This window comes from Eretmochelys imbricata, chromosome 1 (genome assembly GCF_965152235.1).
Source record: "Eretmochelys imbricata isolate rEreImb1 chromosome 1, rEreImb1.hap1, whole genome shotgun sequence".
Lineage (NCBI taxonomy): Eukaryota > Metazoa > Chordata > Testudines > Cheloniidae > Eretmochelys > Eretmochelys imbricata.
In genome coordinates, this window is record NC_135572.1 from 15,987,181 (window position 1) to 16,008,112 (window position 20,932).

The 20,932-nt window shown below is 46.0% G+C and overlaps 1 protein-coding gene across 1 annotated transcript; it reads right to left on the reverse strand.

The window, feature by feature from the left end:
* Positions 1-1,519: 1,519 nt before the first annotated feature.
* On the reverse strand, positions 1,520-19,277 carry WNT11 (Wnt family member 11). The gene is made up of 5 exons (XM_077808017.1): positions 19,270-19,277; positions 17,958-18,193; positions 16,925-17,202; positions 13,905-14,197; positions 1,520-1,694 (listed from the first exon to the last, which is right to left on the reverse strand). Exons 1-5 carry the CDS (start codon positions 19,275-19,277, stop codon positions 1,520-1,522), a joined length of 990 nt encoding a protein of 329 aa, XP_077664143.1.
* Between the last annotated feature and the right edge of the window lie 1,655 nt (positions 19,278-20,932).

The window sequence follows — 20,932 nt, forward strand, 5'->3', positions numbered from 1 at the left end:
TGCTTCAATTAATCTGTGATTAATCTTTTTTTACTGATCGTATGTAGGAGGTAATGGACTGGGGAGACAAGGAATGGTGGAACATACTGGTCACATTGCAATGAGTATTTCCAGCAGTATTCTAACTGCTCTTCTGGAAGGGAAAATTAGACATCCGTCCAAGCAGAAGACAATGTTATAGATTTAGATATAATAATAATAATTATAAGCTCTTTTCTTTGCACTGTTGAGTAATTTCAGCATTTATTTCATACTATTGTTAAGCTTGTTTATAATAGATATATTTATATATAAAGTAGAATAGAGAAAAGCACAAGATATATTTTATAAATATTTCTGGATGTTCTGCATACAAAATAAAATATGTACATCCACAGATAGTGGTTCTGTGCTGTTGTCATGGCAGGACCATACATTTCATTCACATACTCCAGCTAGGTCTGCTTAGAATAGCTGACATCTCGCCTTGTCTGGAATTTCTAAAGGTGTAAACACACCTCCCGCACTGCTGGTGTCTTGGCAATTTCTTGGCTCTGAGTTTATAGCTTTGTTGAGGGAGGAGGGATGGTGCCATATTTACGTTAGGCCTGGATGGGACAAGGCATCGGAGCAACAGTGAACTAGGGAGTAACATCCAGTGGTCAAGAGAGAGAGGAAAAGGATACAGGAGTCGACTTTCCATTTCCATTTTACTTTGACTTCACTGTATATTTCGTTACGTCCCATAGCTGCTCTCTGGTCACTCAGTCCCTGTGTCCAGTGGGCTCCTCTCACTACACCGGGATTACATTGACACTGGGGTTCAGTACATGTTTGTGAATACTTGAATTTGACACCCTGGCAGCCTACGCTAAGTAGGGTCAAGACCTCCAGTCCTTCGGTAGAACAATAACTTTAGTCTCAGCCCTGGACAAAAAAAAAAGGGTTAAAGTGATTTACATGTCTTTTCGTTTCAGGGGCAGAACCAGGAATGTTTCTGGCTTTATCATGCTGAGTGGATTCTCCCGTCCTGAAAATTTAGCCTTTGGAAACAAATACAAATGATTGCTTTGAAGTTATAGTGCATCCCTTGTCAGGGATTGTCCTGTAGGCTACTGGAGAATCCAAGCCCTTTGCGGTAGGATGCAAGAGTAGACATTAGCCTGCATTATTTTCAGCCAGAGCTGTTCTTCCTCCCCAGGAAAGTTTCTCTTTGTTTCTTACAGTACTAAAGGCACTTGATAGCTGGACATTGTTGGCAACGTAAGGCATGTTTTTGCAAGAAGGTATGATCCAAAATGAGTTTTGGTTTAAGCCTCTTGTCTTCTCAGGAAGAATTTGATTGGTGGGAAACCCTTCCCCTTTTTACATTTTAAAAAACAAGGTTATTTTTACGGTTGTAATGGAATTCTCTTTATATCATCTCCAAGTCCATGTCTTTGCAAGATAAACGATGTCTAGTCCAGGAAAGGTTTCCTCTTCTATGAACAGCGCTTTGGTGCCATTGGCATCTAAGCTTTTTGGCCGCGTGGGAGATGTTTCATTTGCACACGTACCTTTCAACAGTCCTCTCGCATTTTTTACAGGTCACGTAGCAGCACCAATGGTATTTGCAGTGGCATCGCTCCACCACTTTGTCCATGTACGGGTTGTAGCCTCGGCCACAGCACATCAGATCGCAGCTGTCGCTGCCGCTGGAGGTTTTGTTGCATTGCCTGGAATAAAGGAGATGGGGGAATTAGTGCAAATCATCACAAAGCCTGTTGAGAAATGAAGTGATCGTCCGTGCCTGCAATTGTGGCTTGGCTTGCGCGGATGTGCCAGGACTGATCTTCAGCAGGGCTAACTAGAGGCTTAAGCCACCTGGGGATCTGCCCGAGAATGCCGCACCTGCAAAGGAGCCAGATAAAGTCTCAGTCCCTGTGTTCTGGGGCCTGATCCAGAGCTGACGGAAGTCAATTGGGAGTTTAGAATCCCCTACTATGCAAGCGCTGGGGATTCTAGCCCCAACAAGAGCACTAGTAACCCCACAAGGGTGGGGAGGGATGAGACTATGTCAATACCCTCGTGCCATTGCCCATATGCTGCACATTGGCCAGCAGCACTGGGCTAGCAGAGAAGACAGCACTGCCAACCCTGCAAAGGGTGCAAAAAGGGCCACGCACTCCCCAAGGGACTGCAGAGGCCAGGTGCACAATGCCTGAGACTGGGAAAGTCACCTCCCTGTCTTAAAGCCATGATCTAGCCACAACTGTGTCAGGTACATTACAGCTAATCGCACCAGGGTAATACTTTGCACATCTGTGGGGCCTTCCAAATGAGTATCTCACAGCAGTGTATAAACAGCAGAGTAGCAGGCCTTGCCTGGCTCTGACATTCCATCTCATGGCAGGCTGTGGGGCATATGAGTATTGCGGGATGATACATGTACCTTTACAGATTTATTCCTTTTCTTTCTTCAGATTTTAATTAAAGCCATCCTCTTGAGAGTCAGTCTGTACTTCTGTATGGTTCTCTTGCATTGTCTGCTGGAATCATTTCACAAAGCTGGCTTAAATTTTCAAAAGTAACTGGTGATTTTGGGTGTCACCTTGAGACACCTTTAAAAGGGTCTGATTTTCTGAGGGTAGATACCCAGCCTTTCCTGAAAACCAGCCCCCACCCCTTAAGCTGTGTCGAGTTGGGCACGCAAAAATCACTAGTCACTTTTGAAATGCAGTCCCCCGGATAGTGGGAAGTTCATGTCCACTTGATAAAGTGGTGCAAGTTTTGCATGGCTCTCAGGCTGGCATCACACACTGCAGTGATAAAGCACCATGGTGAATAAAACCAGCATGTGGGGAAAGCTGGTCTTATGGCTAAAATACTAGCTGGCCACTCAAAAGCTTTGAGTTCAACTCCTGTCTCTGCTACAGATTCCCTGTGTGACTTTGGATAAGTTTCTTAATCTCACTCTGACTCTGGTTCTCATCTGCACAATACCAATAATGCTTCCTGAGTCCTTAGAATGCAAGCTCTTTAGGGTAGAGGCTCTTACTATGTGTACTTAGAGCACCCAGCACAACCAGACCCCAGACTTAGCTGCGGCCTCTAGACGCTAATATCGAGTGAGAAGCATTTCCCTAGGAAACTGCTCAGACATCTTTTCTAAATCACATTTTGCTTAGGTTATTTTGGCCAGAAGTATTTTTACACCAGATCAGGGGGGCCGGGGAGGAGAGAGGAGAACGGTGAGTGAGGAGGGAGAATTGGACTCCTGTGCTGAGCCCGCCATTAACAGCTGGAAATGAATCCAAGTGATTTATAGGAATTCCTCATGAGGTAATGCTTTATGAGACGTTATAGGATTAATGAAGTGCTGGGAATTTTGTTCTTGTTCTTCCCTTATTTATTTCTGACTCGGTACGACCTCCTGTTTGTTATTTCTGACCTCCATTCATGGCCAGGTTCCGTTTGTAAAGTTTCCCCACTCATTCCCCCACTTTGGGAGTGCGTGTACATATTTACAAACCTCTGGAAGGTTCACCAAAGCCTGCTCGTAATTGTTATGACCAACAGTCAAAAGCTCAGTCCATAACCACACTGTGTGTGTTTACCTAACGCTGAACGAACGGCATTGTCGTATATGCCCGTGACCCTGCGCCCCCTCCAACAGGAAACCTCAGAATGGCTCCTCATAAACATATTAGTCAATAAGTTAAATATTTAGAGCAAAGGTTCAAATACATAAATATTAACATTATGGAGGGGCTTTAAAGGCTTAGTCAGCTTTGACGAAGGTTGGGAAGGTTGAAGCCACTGGATTCGTTTTCCAAGGCTCATGAGTTCATAACAGGCCGTAAAATTCACATGTTTGGGTATGTGATGCCTCCACACCACCTTGTACAATTCAGGGGGAGCTAAGCAGAATTGGGTGGGGCTAGTACTTAGATGGGCCTCTCCAAGATACACACAGCTGCTTCAGGAAGTGGCATGGTTGATTGGGTGTCACTCTTTCCTCTGCGTCATTATGGAACCAATACCCCATGATAGTGTCAAGGACACTGTGTCTTATGGGGACACTCATATGGCTCTGTAGCGAGATATATTTAGCCCATTATGATCAAAGTTACCCCCAAACTACACATGGAGCAAAACTGGTACCATTTATCTGAAATCTTCCCCCTCCCCCTTTCTTCCCACCAAAAGACTGAAGGTTTGGATACAAATGAAATCCAAGCCTGTACTACCTGTAGAGTTCGGAAGAACAATAAGGAGTCCTTGTGGCACCTTAGAGACTAACAAATTTATTTGGGCATAAGCTTTCATGAGCTAAAACCCACTTCATCAGGTTTCATCTGAAACCTGTAGAGTTAGGGTTTTCCAAAACTAAATCTACCCCACTTGGCCTCATATAGAGAGAGGAAAAAAGAAACCGTTCTAAGAGAATGCCAAACTTCCCTTAAATTTTGTCATTTTGGATCAAAGAGCTCAGAGCTGAATCATTCTGATTTTGGTTTCGCAAAACCCCAGCCTGTTACGCCCACCTCTACCCTAAACATGCTTTTTGAACAATTTTGTGTCAATACCATTAAACAAATATCTCATTCTCTGTTGTAAGTGTTGGGGTTGGGTGAATAATACCCAAATCTTTTTACAGACTGAAACAGCTGCTGGTACCTGCAGTATCTCTTCTGGACCTATGTGTATAAGTAGCTAAAAATGAACAAGGACAGGACCTACACTTTTGTCCAAATTAGCAGCCAAACCACGGGGTGCCTGGGATCAGTAAAATTCACCATATTTTATCTACAGGAACAATCCTTTGACATTGGCTTGTCACAGATCCTGGTTCTAATCTCACCCAGCTAGACTGAGCCTTATTTGTACTTGTGTAAATCCAGTGCAATTCCATCGACACCAGTGCAATTCCATTGCAAGTGAGAATCTGGCCCATTGTCTTCGAACCTAGCACTGTAATTCGTAGAAATATTTGCAAAAACAATGGAAAACAATGTACCAGCCACCTCAGATGAGACCTAAAACAAGCCCCTGACCCAACTGTGCTCCTTAAAGATGCCATGGCATTTTTTGCAACAAGAGGGGAGGTTAGCCAGTAGCCTAGCCAAATTTCACTCACACTCTGCCCATCTAAAGTTTCCCTATAGTGCTTTTTAGGTATATCTCTAAAAACACTGTTGTGCAGTAGTCCTTGGTTCAGAACACCTTCATCTGCGTTCCAGAAGTGACTATACTGCAGTGGTGTGCTAAGGGACTCTTGAACCCCAGGGTCACAGGTTACACCTATGTGAGTCTTCCCACAGACAGCAGAGGCTAAGAAATGCCCCAAGCATAAACTCATGGAGAATCCTCTGAACCGTTCACTCTAGGTCCCCTGTGGAACAGGCAGGTGGTTCCACTATGTAAACTCCCTGATGTTCCAAGATCGGTTTGAATCCCAGACCACACACAGGAGGAAAGACCATTAACGTAAAGACCAAATGCTCTACCAGAGCTCCCTCAAGAGCTAGGCTGCCATGTGCTCCCTACTAGTGGCCTTGCAGCAAAGGAGGGATTGTAGCTCCTTCAAGGGATCCTTCCTGCTGATCTTGCAGTCAGATTCCCAGTTAGAAATCCAGCCATGCCAGAGGGGAGCATGAGATGGAAAGCAGCTGCCTCTAGCTCCACCCACTCCTAGCCACTCTCTCTCATTCCACAAGCCATGGAACTCTGACCATGTAGAAGGGCTTCTACAGTGTCTAGGGCCCAGGGCAAAGAATGCATCAGAGCCTCAGGTCTCCTCCTAGTTGTGGGTATGCATCCTTTTTAGCCACACCATGCTTCTCTCTGCACCATGCTGCAGAGAGTAAGTAGCACGTAGCCCAACTTCTTCAAAGCACTTGGGGAGGACAGGTACTCTATAAATAATATAAAAGATTATTACTCTTATTATACATGCTAGTCCAGTGAGAACTTGAGCAAGCCCTTCTAAGTCAAATCAAATCATGGCATGATGGTCCATTATCCTGCACCAGGAAGTTACTCACCTTGTGTCACAACACTTAGAACAACTCGTTCAGAGCTATCATGTCATAAGAACCAGTAGCGTAGCCAGGGGGGAGCGGCCGCTCCCTCTCTGAGCACAAGTGGGTTCGGCTTGGCGGGGGCCTTCACTCGCTCCCGGTCCTCAGCGGCATTTCGGTGGCGGGGGCCTTCAGTGCCGCTGAGGACCTGGAGCGCCACCCGGTGAGTACAAGCGGGTGGCACCTTTCTTTATGTCCGCTGCCCCTGTTCGCTCCACCTAGCAATGCCACTGATAAGAACATAAGAACGGCCATACTGGGTCAGATCAAAGGTCCATCAAGCCCAGTATCCTGTCTTCCGACAGTGGCCAATGGCAGGTGCCCCAAAGGGAATGAACAGACAGGTTATTATCAAGTGATCCATGCCCTGTCCCCCAATCCCAGCTGGCAAACAGAGGCTAGGGACACCATTCCTGCCCATCCTGGCTAATAGCCATTGATGGACCTATCCTCCATGAATCTATCTAGCTCTCTTTTGAACTCCGTTATAGTCTTGGCCTTCACAACACCCTCTGGCAAGGAGTTCCAGAGGTTGACAGTGCATTGCGTGAACAAATACTTTGTGTTTGTTTTAAACCTGCTACCTATTAATTTAATTTGGTGGCCCCTTCTTCTTGTATTATGAGAAGGAGTAAATAACACTTCCTTATTTACTTTCTCCACACCAGTCATGATTTTATAGACCTCTATCATATCCCGCCCTTAGCTGCCTCTTTTCCAAGCTGAAAAGTCCCAGTCTTATTAATCTCTCCTCAGACAGAAGCCATTCTATACCCCTAATCATTTTTGTTGCCCTTTTCTGAACCTTTTCCAATTCCAATATATCTTTTTTTAAGATGGGGCGACCGTGTCTGCACGCAGTATTCAAGCTGTGGGCGTGCCATGGATTTATATAGAGGTGATATGATATTTTCTGTCTTATTATCTATCCCCTTCTTAATGATTCCCGATGATGTCCTTTTGTGTATATATGAATCTGCTGGATGGTGCACTACGGAGCTGCTGTATGCTAGTTTCCTATGACGTATCACACAGGAAACGGGAAACTTAAAATCATGTCACCATTTTTAAAAAATTGTATAACTCCATGAGTGCCGGAAGGAGCTGTTCCAGTTCATAATGGACTGGAAATAATACCGACGTTTAATATGATATAAATTGTTATTTTAGTCATCAGGCCAAAGCCAGAGGCCAAAAGAGCCCTTGCAAGATAATTCCACAAGACAATTTGTTTCTCTTGCCTTTAGTACTATTGTGACATTAGGGGGAGAGGAGGAAGGGGCAGAGGGTGGGGAGGAAGACATTTGGGTTGAGATTTTCAAAACCACCTATGAGATTTAGATACATAATTCCCATAAAAATACAATAGGTGCTATGTGTCTCAATCACCTAGGCAGTTTTGAAGAGCTAAGCCTTGAAGTAGAAACAAAATGGGATAACTTAGTTTTTACAGCACCTCGCACAGTGGGGTCCTGGTCCATGGCTAGGGCTCCTGAGAACCGTAGTAATACAAATAAATAAATAAATGGTACAAGAACAGTGCTGTAATCTGTCCTATTTATTGTCTCTAAGGCAGCCCAACTCACATCAGTTCAGTCTGCAGGTTATAAAGGCAGATTTTTCTGGTTCCAGCTGAGATCTCTCTGTGCCTTATATGATCCATCATCAGCAATATGGACATAACTGACCATTGTGTTGGCAGTAGAATAGGAGTCCACAAGGGTCTTTACCATTGCTCTTAATTTTATGTGGAAGGCACTCAAACTGCAGGGATGAGTGGTAGTATCAAACGGATAGAGAGTCAGAGAGAGAGAGGAGTGAGCTAATTCTCTCATCCTTTAGAAGAAGTGAAAACAAATGCAGTCTGGTAAGATGTGCAGCAAACCAGGAAGGGACCCCTACCATGTAAGCCTTGTAGGGCAGGGCGACAGGTGACTGGGCTGTGGATGGTCATGCCTAGTGGTTGGAGCAAGACTCAGGTCTAGAGGGTAGAATGGGAGTCAGTAGCCAGGAACCACAACCCCGTTTCAGAGCCAGAGTCAGAGGCCACGTGCCAGAGCAAAGGATCAGAGCTGGAGTCAGAGACCAGATGCCAGAGCCAGAATCAGAGACTGGAGCCAAGGGTCAGAGCAAGAGGTCAGACGTCAGGAATTACAGCCGAGGGTCAGAACCAGGTTACCTGCAGTGAGGCAAGGCTGGGAACAAGCAGGCACTGGTGCGATCACACCTATGGACAAACGCTTTGAGCAGCCACTGAACAACAAGAACAACTGTGCCCATTGGGGTGCCTGGAAACTGGCTCCGCTTCAGGCTCTGATTCCTGACACAGGGTTCTGTCTACTTATATTTTTCTAAGACACCATGAACACGTATAACACTGCATAAATGAACAGAGCCTGTGACCATGCTACTGGTGGGATGCAGAGAGATACTGAATGTATTTAGCAGAACTGGGCTAACTATTCATCATGAATACGATACCCAGTGTATTTTCCCTGTTTGTGAACTTACTCTTTCTGGCGCCAACATATTCATTATTTACAAAGTATTTGCTGAATAATTCATGGCAGAGCCCAGAGGGCATCCACGTTCCACTGAGTGAGGTGTATCCAAACCCCCAAGGCAGAACCAAGCCCAATGAACCCAGTAAAGCACATATGTTCATAATCTGAACATCTTAACCGTCTATTGTGAGTGATGTCTCAGGTAGGCAGAACTTGGTGTGTGGCACAACTTGGGAGAGTAACTCTACTTTTATATTTTCCAAATTCTGCCCTGGCTTATACAATCAAATTTCAGCCTCTGGGAAGTTTGCAAAAAGTTAATAAATGATTAATACAAGTTATAAGCATGTTAGAGGGACAAGTAGTATGGTGCGATTGTTAGCTGTGTATTATTGGGCCTCATTACATCCTTTGCTTCCTGGTGGGATGACTGAAACTCCTTAAACAGGACAATAATTAATAATAAGTAGCAAGTGCACACAAATACTCTTGTCCACATGCAAATGCTGGTGCTTGTTCTAGGAACAGCCATTCCCCAAACACTCATGCAAGGAAAACCTTGTTTGCGCTAATGTTCATGAACAGTGGGATGGCAAGAGATGCTAATGTGACCGAACCAAACAGCTACTCGTTCAGAATTCAAGAGAACCCTCCTGGGCCCTGTTTTACAGCATTCAACCAGCCCTACTGGTTAGCCTCCAGAAAACTGCAGAATGATTTTCTACAGCTCAGAAACCTCTCCCTCAGCAGTGAGGAGTGGCATCCGGTGGGCTCCAAGATCGTTCTGGGACTGATCAGTAATAAACAGCTCACTAATCTTTGTGGAATTCTAGCAGTACAAGAATTCTGTGTGCATGGCAATATTTCCCTTTCAGTCACTTTCTGATGGGACTTAAAACAATATTTGAAATATGATACATTGCACCCTAATGTTAAAGAAAGTGAATTCCTTTGCCTCTTTTCTCACAGACTGGATCCCACTTTCATAATCTGGTATCATTTATCTTTTATTTGAAACTGATAATGAATTTTCTGAAATACCTCATTGAAGGTACGTTATGGAGTGTTTTCCCACAAGAACACCCTGAAACTTTAAACCATCTTTCTCTCTGGTTCAATTTGTTCTAGTTATTGACAGTCACAAATTCAGGGTCCTGCTTTGTGTGTCAGCTGCTCTGGATATTTATTTTTTCTCAAGACCATTTTTCTTTTTTACAAAAAAATGTGGCAGTGATACATAGATTAATGTGTTCTGTCTTATGTTGATAAGACAGTTGTTAACAGAAATTGACTCAAGCTGCAAAATTCAGACCCTGCTCCAGATTTTGTACATTTCAAAGGTCTGGGAGTGTTCAGATCTCAGGTTTGGAATGAGGTTTGAACTCTGTGGGTTTTGATCCAACACCATTTCTAGTTTCAAAACTATAAAATAGCCCAGTTTGACTTACAGATGATCCCAGGTTCATTCAAAATAAGGCCTAAGGTTTCACTGAAAGTTTTTTGATTAATCCTGGGCTCAGTTCGAAGTGAAACATTTCACACAGCTCTGCTGCAAAGAAACTTGATTCCCCTGCCACTCCCCAAACTCCATGATTCGTGTAAGCAAGGGGAGGGATAACTAGATAATTGTAGAAGTTAGAGACGGAAAAGATCTACAGGACTATTCACTCCATCCACCTGTCAGCCAGTGCCGTATTGTTCTCTACAGTATATAATGAAATCCAATATTCAGCACAGTAGAACTTCCCATTTTACATGATCAAAACTTGTTCTGACTCACAAGACATTGAGGGACCCCGCTTTTTCCACGTGAGCCAGAAATGTCCCTCCCCCCTTTTTATATGGAAAACTAAAGATCCAATTTTTAAAAAAAATTCCTCCTGAATTTTGCATTTAACAGAGTTTTATGAAAATTAGATTGTTTAAAAGCACCGTACATCATGGGATGGTTTTATTTCCCTTTCCCCCTTTTTCTTTCTGCTTTGCCTTGTTAATTTCGCTAGACTCTCTAAGTTAGGAGCACAATTAGCAAATATGTCTTGGGTTAAGGGTTTGGGAATGAGCTCATGTAATGCAATCTAAAATAACAAGAGGGAACACAGAATGCAGGCCTTACTTGTCAAGGGAGCTGCAGCGTGCCTGTCTCCTCCATGCACCTTTAAACGTAGCCAGCAGATCTGAAAAACTATCTGCCAAAAAAACTTCGGGCTGGAGTTCTCTCAGTTTGTAGCTGGAAAGGGGGTGTGATGTGCTCGGTCATCAGGATGGACTGTGTGAGACGGAGGGGTGTGAGGTAAAGGAGAGGATGCCCTGGCTGCAGTGTGATTATAACACCTCCTGTCTGTTGATCCATGGAGCGCTGCCGGCAGCACTGCTGAAGGGAAACATTTTTCTTGTTCTAGTGGCCAGAAAGGAGGCCAAAAAGTGAGTGAGAGTGGGTAGGTGTGGAGGAGATGGGAAACAGGCGGAGGGACTTCACTGAAATTCCTTTTAATTACCGTCACTTTTAAGTTCCTTCAAAAAGTCAGGCGTGAAGGAAAGGAAAGAAAAATCTCCTGAAAGTTAAACTATAGAAGGAATAAAATATTAAGATGCCTTTGGGACCTTACTTATCAAATAAATCCTGTTTGGGATATTTCCAAATGAATGTTAACCGCCTTTGTGTAGTCAATGTAAACTATATATCTCTCTCCTGTACATAACAGCAACTGGTTTTTGCTTCTTTCTCCTCATCTCTGTCACTAGGCACTATCTCTCAATTACATGCCAGGCTGGAATGGGGCCACCGTATTTCGAAGATATTAAAAGTGTTCTCTTTGAAAGGAAAACTGACAAAAAAAGGGGTCTGGATTAGCTATGCAACCCCCGAGGGGCACAGCAATGATGTGGAAACGCACTGTGGGGATTTTATACCTATTTCCTTTGCTAATTTAATATAGACCCCATGCTGCTATGGCAAAGCCTCTATTACATGGCACTTTGCATATCCTAGTTCTGAGACGCAGGGCTTCTTCTGCAGAAGCAGCCACTAACAACTGTGAAAATTATTTTATATATACACAGTCAGCTGATAATAGTACTTAGCACATGCTACACCAACAAGTCAACACTGCAGCCCATCTCTGTCCTCCTCCCACTTGCTTCCGAGTCAACACCGACCTTGCCCTGACTGTGAACAAAGGGTATCGCTTTACTGGGCTCCCTTCAAAAGTCATCACCTCCTTCCTGCCTTACCACCTTGGCCCTTTGCATCCTCAACCAATGTCATTTCCAGTGGATCCTCTTCTACCACACTCACAATCCCTGCTGTTACTGGACTCATGACAATAGCCCTTGCTTGATCCCTTCCTCACTTGCTAATTACTATTCCATCTTCAACCTGAGGAGTATATAAAACCTAGCACCCCAGCTTGGGAAAGGTAGGTGCGGTCTGCCATGCAGCATCGCTTGGATAAAGTACCCTCTGTGGAACTCTGTGAGCTCACTAGAGCATGGACTTCCAGTCCTGGCTATAACTTTCTTTTCCAGTTGGCAATATGAAAAGCTAGTTACCATAAAGTACCAGAAAATCAGACAGGTCTTTTCTAAGATGTACATCACCTAAGCATCTTGTGGTCTGCTCCAGCAGGCCAATGCAGAATTGTTCTGTGCACTAACTGGGTGATAGGGAATTACCATGGTTCTGGAGAGAGGAGCCATTACAAAAAGAATGTCTCCCAATGCCCAGATGTGTATTTCCCCCATAGTCTCTTCCCTTCTGCAATATGATGCCCATGTACTAGAAAAAGCTACCCAGACAGGATATATGTATATAGTTTATTTAGTGTCTGCTACAGTAGCATTTCTTTCTACTGAATCCCTCTGGACTGTCTACACAATACACAGTGGTGTGCCCATTACCATCAACAACGGTGTTCCTTGAGTAAACAGACTGTGGCCCTGGCCAAAAAAGACACACATCTTATGTTCAGGTGCCTTGTGAGTGGGAATGTGGCAGTTGTGTAAGCGTGCATACAATACTACACAACAGGCCAGGACAGGGAGTGAAGAGGATTACGGTATTTAACGAGGACTGAGATCGGCACAATGTAATTATCCAGACTGGGATCTAGCCAGGATAGCACTCTTAATTAAAGGGATCTTGAATGGCTACAAGTGGTCAGGACTTCAGATTGGGCAGTTCCTCCTTATAAGTAGATCATATACAGGACTTCAGTTCTCATGTCTCATCCAAAAGACAGCACCCCCTGCAGCACATGCCTTATAATTTCCTACTGGGGTTTTGGTTCACATCTGGCTCAGCAGAAATAATATTCCTGTGGAGTTTCCCACAGCACTCTGGATACACACACAGGGTACATGATATCTGGCCAAGGTGTTGCCACTCGCTTACCAATACTCAGACTCCAGTAGCGTAGAATTTATGTGGAGTGAATTAAATGGACCGTAGTAAGGACCAAGCACTCCACTGTGCCTGATGGAAATTTGAACAGCATTGATGGGGCTAAGTTATTAGTAGTAAAGGGATCCTGAAGTGCCTCCATGAAAGCTCAAACAGCAGCTAGACCCCAGTCAATCTGAGATTTTTCAAAACAAAAAAGGTGGAATCAAAAACCCAAGAGACTTGGCAATATAGCTCAACGCCTCCGTTGTTAATGTTGCTGGGGAGTGTTGGCATTAAACTGAGTCCTACCTGCCCCAAGAGAGGAGCACTTACACCACAGCAGCTCCCCCGTGAGCTATAATTGTCTAGAGCAGATAAGAGGGGCGCAGTGAAGCATTACGTTGGGCTTGATCATCGTAAATTTCCCAAGAGACAAGTTCATGCCGTTACAGTCCTATGGCATCGCAATAAATAAGTCAAATGACACGGGGTGGGAGTCTACATTCCAAGAGCCCTTTGCAGAAAATAAATCCGTTGTAGCTGCCTTCAACTTCAATAAAGAGGTGAACCCTGCAGAGACTACAGGTCCCAGCAGACATTACGCCATTTTCTCCCAAACAGCCCTTGGCATGGATCAAGGTTTGAGATGGGTCAGAACCGAAACCCTGGATCTGACCAGCCATGAACTTGGAGGCAGTTTGGAGCTGGATCCAAACTCTGCCTGTCTAACATACAATTAGAACGCTACATGCTGGGATCTATAGTCCCCGTTGGCTGTTTCAGTATATTAAAGATTTGGGCAGCTGTGGACCATATTGTCAGTTTCCATGGGTGGGATTAGCCCAGTGAATGGCACTTTGACCATCCCTGATAATACATGCCACCTGCACAGAGATGTTTAAACTCACATCACTGCTTCTATGCACCAGCTGAAAACAGAAGAGCATAATTCAAATCTGACTTGTGAGTCTTTACCTGTCTTGTGTCCCGTGTGACCCCACTTTTTCATTCTTCATGCAGAAGTCAGGCGAGCTCTGCAGGTAAATCAGCTCTGTCTCTTTAACTGGCCTGATGTCAATATCCTTTGGTACTAATTGCTTGCGTGTGCCCATGGGTCGGTGTACCACCTTTGTGGCTGACAAGTACTTGTTTTTGAGGTCCTGTGCGATGTCTCTCAGTTCTTGAAGACCCTTCCAGCAGGTCTTGATAGAACAGGAACCAGAAACTCCATGACACTTACATTTCATTTCAAGAGAGGCTTTCAGGGCCTATGGAAAAAACAACAACAACGAGTTATGAAGTGACCTTCTCTTTACTTAAATCTCCCACAGAATTGCTAAAGGAGTTAATGTCTTAACTGGATTGCATTAACGAGTATTCACTGCTCTGGTTTCTGCACAACCAGGTTAAAGTACCGACTGTGCAGAGTGAAATGCAGCTCACCGCTTAAAGATTGCTGTCAGCCTGGGTATTATTTTTACTGTGGCACCTGTTAAGGCAGCACACAGAGCAGTCCCATAGTTTTCTATCATATTCCCACAGTGCTGGACACATCCTTTAAACTCCTGAGGAGCTGGAAGTTGAAGTAATTTGCAAATAAATAATCAATATGAAATTTGTGCCTTCAGCATATTTATACGTTTGATAATGTAGATTTCAAAGCTTAGATTTATCGAACTCCATGTGCAATGACCATATCTCCACATTAGCTGTAGTACAGAACTGCTGTATTATGCATTGTATCGTTTCCTTTGGTTTTGCAGTTTGCATAATTCCCAGAATGCAATAGGAAAGATTCTTTGGGGGTGAGAATCAACAGAGCCGTGTCCCTTTATCCCAGACAAGAATTTGCCTTAGCTTAACCTTTAGAATTGAGATATTAAGGAGCTAATAGAAAGAGAGATGTGGTGCAGTGCTGTGAACTCTGGATACAGTGACTCCCTGTGTGGCCATGGACAAGTCTCTCAGGAGCAAATTTTATGACTGGCACTAGGGGAGTAGCTGGGCCAGCCATTTGGGAAACATGCAGGGGAGGGAGAGAAGACTTTTCTCCCCCAGCCACAGTGGATATGTCTACACTGCACACTCAGCTGGGGCTCTGACTCAGGTTTGAGCCCAAGCCTCATTCCTGTCCACACACAAATCAGTCTTGGGTCAGCAAGCACTCGAGATCCGAGTTCTAGAACCCTGGCAGGGGAGTGGGTCTAAGCCTGAGTGCCACTGTGATTTGGGTCCACAGACTCGAGTCAGAAGGTCTGCGTAGTGCAATGTGGATGCATTAGTATGGCTGGGAAACGCAGGGCAGCAATGGTAAGCCCAGGTTTACAATTCAGTATGGACAGTCAAGTGCGGGCTCGGAAATGAGTCGACGGGTGCAGGTCCCCCGGACCCAGGTTTACTATACAGTGTAGACATACCCTGAATAGTTATGGAGGTGAGCCATGCAGACTGTCCCAGAGGAGTGGCTGGAGCAGCTTCCAGAGCCCCCCACAGGGGAGCGGGAGGACAAGAGAATCTGAGCAATGGCAGATCTACCAGCTTTGCCCCTGCCTATTCCCCACCCATTAAGCCCTGAGGCACAGGGAGCCCTGGAGGAGCTGAGCTCCACCCCATGAAAAGTGGGTGTGCAGCCTCTAAACAGCCAGGCCTCCAGCCTCCTCTCGAGCAGTGGAATCCACTGGAAGGGAACTTCTGCAGCCACAGGGACAGGAGCCGGGTTTCCCCTCGACTCTCTCTGAAACCATTTCTCCATTTGCGGAGGGCTGTTGAGGGGATTCGTTTGTGAACGTCTGCAAAGCGCCACATTCGTGGCATTCATTAATTTGCAAGTTAATTTTATTGGAGAAAACGAATCCCTGGGCTCACTCAGGCCTGGTCTACAGTAGGAAATTAGGTTGGTATAACTCCGCTGCTCGGGGTGTGAAAAATCCCCTAGGCGATGCAGCTAAGCCAACCTCAGTCCTGTATAGACAGCACCAGGTGGACGGGAGAAAGCTCCTGGCTCTCAGGGGGGTGGGGTACCTATTTGGTGGTGTCTTCACTGAAGCGCTACATTGGCACGACTGCCGCGTAGGTGTAGACAAGCCCTTAGACGTTGTACTCATCACTGACACAACAGTTGAAAAGCATCCGCCCTACTGACCTTACTGACTCAGCGTAGAGCTAGTAACCCGTACCATTTACATGGCGCTTTACGTGGGTAAGGTACTTCACATATATTAACCAGTTAGTTCACACCACGCATCCTGGGGAAACATCATCCTCACGTTACGGATGACGAAACTGAGGAAGGGAAGGGAAGTGGCCTGGGCAAGGTCACACAGTGAGTCAGTGGCAGAGCCAGGATTAGATCCCAGGACCTCCTGACACCCAGTCCTGTGCTCATGCTTCCCAACCCATCTGTCATCCAAATAAAGAAACTGAGGCAGAAAGGTTTGGTGATGCACCAGGCTCACAAAGGGAGAGGAAGGATGGTCCAGTCATTAGGACACTACTCTGGGACTTGGGAGAGCTGGAATGAAGACCCTGCTCTGCCACAGACTTCCTGTGTGACCTTGGGCAAGTCACTTAGTCTCTCTGTGCCTCAGTTCCCCAGCTGGACAATAGGGAGAACAGCACTAGCCTACCTCCCTGGGTGTTTTGAGGATAAATTCATTAAAGATTGTGAGGTGCTCTGACACTAAGGTAACAGGGGCCACATAAGTGCCTTACACAGACAGCCCAGGCCAGAGCTGAGCCTTCAGAAGTTTCCGGTGCCCAGCCAAGGATACGTGACCACGCCTTTCTCTCTGCTGCTCATGCCCATGGGTACTTAGAGGAATTACATTTCTAGAGACTGAATTATATTGTCAACGCTTATGCAGGCCAAAGGAGTTCAGCGCGCTCTGGGGAAAGGCCGGCGTCCGTAGCTAGCGGGGAGATACGCTGAACTTTCACAAAGCCATCACCCACTACCGAGGGTTGTACAATGACAGTCGCTCTCTTTGGTTTGTTACCTGTCTCCCTACTTCACTGTTGTGCAGGTGCATCAGCTTATGGGCTTGTGATCCTGATTTTTTCATCTTCATGGGAGCATCTGAAAATTTGGACCCCATGACAAGACCATAGTTGAGGTTGTCAGCACATCCTCCCCATCGATACCCAGGTCCAGGTGTCTCACCTGGGATGGGGCCGCAGGAGCAGCCAGGGAGGTCCCCGGTGGTGCAGGCCCTGGCGATGGTGTGGCTGATTGCTGCAGCAGAGAGGGCATACACAAATGCTGACTCCCTTGTGCCTGCAAGACAGGAGAACTGCAACTCAGCCACCAGTGCCAAGGCACTGGATGCCTTCCGAAGAGAGGACTGCACCGCCCCTGCCTCAGAGAAGACACGTCTCAAACAGGCAGAGCAGAGAAGCGCGGCTGGAATCTTTTCTGCCGTGCAACCCAAACTTGGTGCAATGCAGGAGGACCTTGGACCTTCCCTTTTATGAGCGACTGACCCAAGCAGCACAAGAGGAGGTAGCTGGGGAGGCTGGGATGAGGGTACGTGTCACAGGGGGTGTGGGAGGGATATGGGTGAGGCCAGCGCAAGGTTTGGTCGGGCCCTATGTGAGGGTGTTACTCCAGTGATGGGCGCAGGATAAGCATGTATGCAGAATAGAATCATAGACTATCAGGGTTGGAAGGGACCTCAGGAGGTCATCTAGTCCAACCCCCTGCTCAAAGCAGGGCCAATCCCCAACTAAATCATCCTAGCCGGGGCTTTGTCAAGCCGGGCCTTAAAAACCTCTAAGGAAGGAGATTCCACCACCTCCCTAGGTACCCCATTCCAGTGCTTCACCACCCTCCTAGTGAAATAGTTTTTCCTAATATCCAACCTAGACTTCCCCCACTGCAACTTGAGACCATTACTCCTTGTTCTGCCCTTCCCTGCTTACGACGAGGGTCCCAGCCCCTACCCCACTGCGTAGCACAGTAAAACTTGCCTCCTCCCACACACCTCTGACTCACGTCTCCCTGAGCCCTGCAAAGTCAGCTCCGATGGTTACCTCGCTCCAAATCCAGCAGGTAGTTGGGGGCCAGCTCAATGGAGGAGCAGTTCCACCGCATGTCGGAGAAAGTTCTGCGGCATGTCTTTATCACTTCCCGGGCCGCCTGGATGATGGTTTGCATGAGCTCCAGGTTGCTGCGGCACAGCTGCACTTGAGACACTACCAGACCTTCTAGCTGCTTGCAGTGCTGGGTCTGATTCAGAGCAAGGACGGAGGGAGTCTTGGACAAAGCTCTGGGAACAAAAATGTCACCAAAGCCATTAGAAAGTTAACCTTCCAATTGGCATTAGTTTCTCCTCTGTCAGACTGCCCAAGAACCACCTGCAAATACTTTGCCTTTGAAACACCATCACCCACCCCCCGTTCTAACTAAGGAAAACATTTCAATCCATTCAAAGGCTCTCAGAATGCCATGTGGATTGAACAACATAGACAGATGCTTTGGGAATTCTTTTGGGCAAGCCTAACCTGCAGCTGGGAGTGAGCTTTCCAGCTGGCGCAGACAGACTTGTGTAGAGGGGCTCACACTAGCCAGCCAAGCTCAAGCCAACCCTACCCCCGGATCTGAGCTCAGGTGGCTAGCCTGAGCCTCCACTGCAGTGTCCACACAGCTATTTTCCGTGTGCTAATGCAAGGATCTTCCAAACACTTGGAAAATGACCCATCAGCTCCGTAACGTATAGCTAGATCTTCCTATGGCATAAGAAAGCAAGCTACATAGGCACCATCAGTGGTCTGCATTCAGAATCCATCTCACACACCAGCAAAGGATTATGCTAAATGTCCAAGTATGCAATTACGGGGGGGGGGGGGAATCCGCTGCTTAGCCTAGAAAAGAAACGATTGAGTTTCCAAAACAGATGCTTCACCACTGAATTAAAGCAAACCACTCCACCAGAGTAATTACCATTACTCTTAGATAAGTGAGTGTCAATATCTTCAAAAATCCAGTGCAGAAGTAAAATGACAGTGCTGGAAAGGCAGCATCCTGGAGAAAGCTGAGAGCTAGTTCAAAAACACCAGTGCAAACATTACCATGAAGCATCATAGAAGGCAGCAATACACTATAGACCACTGGCCCAACTACTCTGGTAGCCTTCCTCCAGCAGTTGCCAATATTTGATCCATCAAGTGAAAGGAAAACAAGGGAACTGATTATGCTATGCAGCATCTTTGGGCATGTGATTCTTCCCTAGCCACCCACAGGTGGTCAGCTGAAGAACAGAACATGGCTTTCTCTGTATCTTTATGATCTACCTAGTGCAGCTGTAAATGTTCTTCCTGATCATGAAACTAGTTTGTAACTCACTGCGTCATGAACAATCCTGCACAGGCTGGCGATATGCTGACATAAAACATATTTTCTTGTATCCATATTTAGTGTGCTGCCTTTCAGTTTCATTCTACACCACCCTGTCCTCCTGGGTGAATTCTGTTCATTAATGGGCACATTTATTTTATTTACTGCTACAGCAGGTAAGTGATCGACAACTTAAACAAAAAACCCAAAACAGATTTAGAGAGGGGCCCAAACCACAACACTTGCTCTTTTCTCCCCCCCCTCACACCCATCTTTGGGGAGTTCATGTCTGCATCTGAATCTCACGGAACTGGCCCTTACTGCAACTATGAGCTGAATTGAATCCACAAACCCAAACAAGGTCTTAAATTCCCTGTTTGTCACAAACTTCCTTTGTGCCCGGGGACTGGGAATTTAGTTTTCCAGTGCTCCAGTTCCCTAGTTGTGGATAATAGCAGTGCCCCACCTCACAGGGATGTTGTGAAGATAAATACATTAAAGACTGTGAGGAGCTCAGATACTATGGTACCTATGGTTGATAGTTAGCATTCTGCATCACTTGAAACTTCTGCCTGCTTTTCAAAGGTAAGCCCCAAGCAGAGTGCTTTGCAGAGATCCCTGGTCAGTTTTCACCATGTTCTTCATTATCAGGTTTCTTCTGTAACGTCCCTACATGCAGCTCCAGAAAATAATCTCATTGCTCCTCATGAGCTGGCAGGAGGAAGAGGAATTTTCTGTCTCCTGTGCATCATACTGAGTGATATGGAACTAGGTAAGTATGGGTTGACACAACCTATATGGCCTGGCAGCTGGGAAGATAATGCTATATGAACTACTTATAACTTATAAGGAGGAACTGCCCTGTCTGAAGACTGGCACAGGTAGATCCAGAGTTAAAGTCAATTGGAGCTGCAGGTGCTTAGTAACTTGGGACCAGATCCACCAGCAAAAGATCTGCCTCTTGGCCTCTAAAGTTTGGCATCCAAGACCCTTGAAAATTTGACCCACAATGTCCATCAGCAACTCTCAGGAACTGACTCAAAAGCTAGTTAGGCGAGAGGCCAAAACTAGTGTGAGATTCAGACCACACCTAAACATAAATACAGCAAAGGGGATGGCTGCTTGGGAAGCAGTATATTCCAAGCAGCAAAACAAGTAAACATATTGGGTACATCTACCCTGCGGAAAAACTCCCTGGCAGCGAGTCTCAGAGCCCAGGTCAACAGACTTGGGCTCATGGGGCTGGTGGTTCGGGGCTAAAAATAGCAGTGTAGACATTCCTGCTCAGGCTGAAGATCCTCCCAAGATCCTCCCACTCACTCCAGCCCAAGTGGGAATGTCCCCACCACTGTTTCTAGCCCCATAGCACGAGCCCAACAAGCCTGAGTCAGTGGACGCGGGCTCTCAGACTCGTTGCCTTGTGTGGGGTTTTTTGTTTGTTTGTTTGGGGGTTTTTGGGACGGGGCAGGGGGAGGTTGTTTGGGGGGTTTTTTTGCAATGTAGATGTACCCAATAAGTCTGATCAAGTAAAGGAGTTCTGCAAGCCTGGGCTTGAGGAAAACAGGGACTGTCCCAACTGCCCGAGAGAAAGACTGGGCATGGAAGGTTGGGTTCATTGAGAGAGAAAACAGGGTGTGTCCGAAATGCTGACGTTCAGGTTGGGACCACTGAG

Excerpts from the sequence above, each read along its gene's own strand:
- WNT11 (XM_077808017.1), bottom strand. Across the intron at positions 14,198-16,924 it reads ACAGTGAAGTAGGGAGACAG|GCCCTGAAAGCCTCTCTTGA; the intron begins GTAACAAACCAA and ends TTTTTTCCATAG. Across the intron at positions 1,695-13,904 it reads TCACACGGGACACAAGACAG|GCAATGCAACAAAACCTCCA; the intron begins GTAAAGACTCAC and ends CCTTTATTCCAG.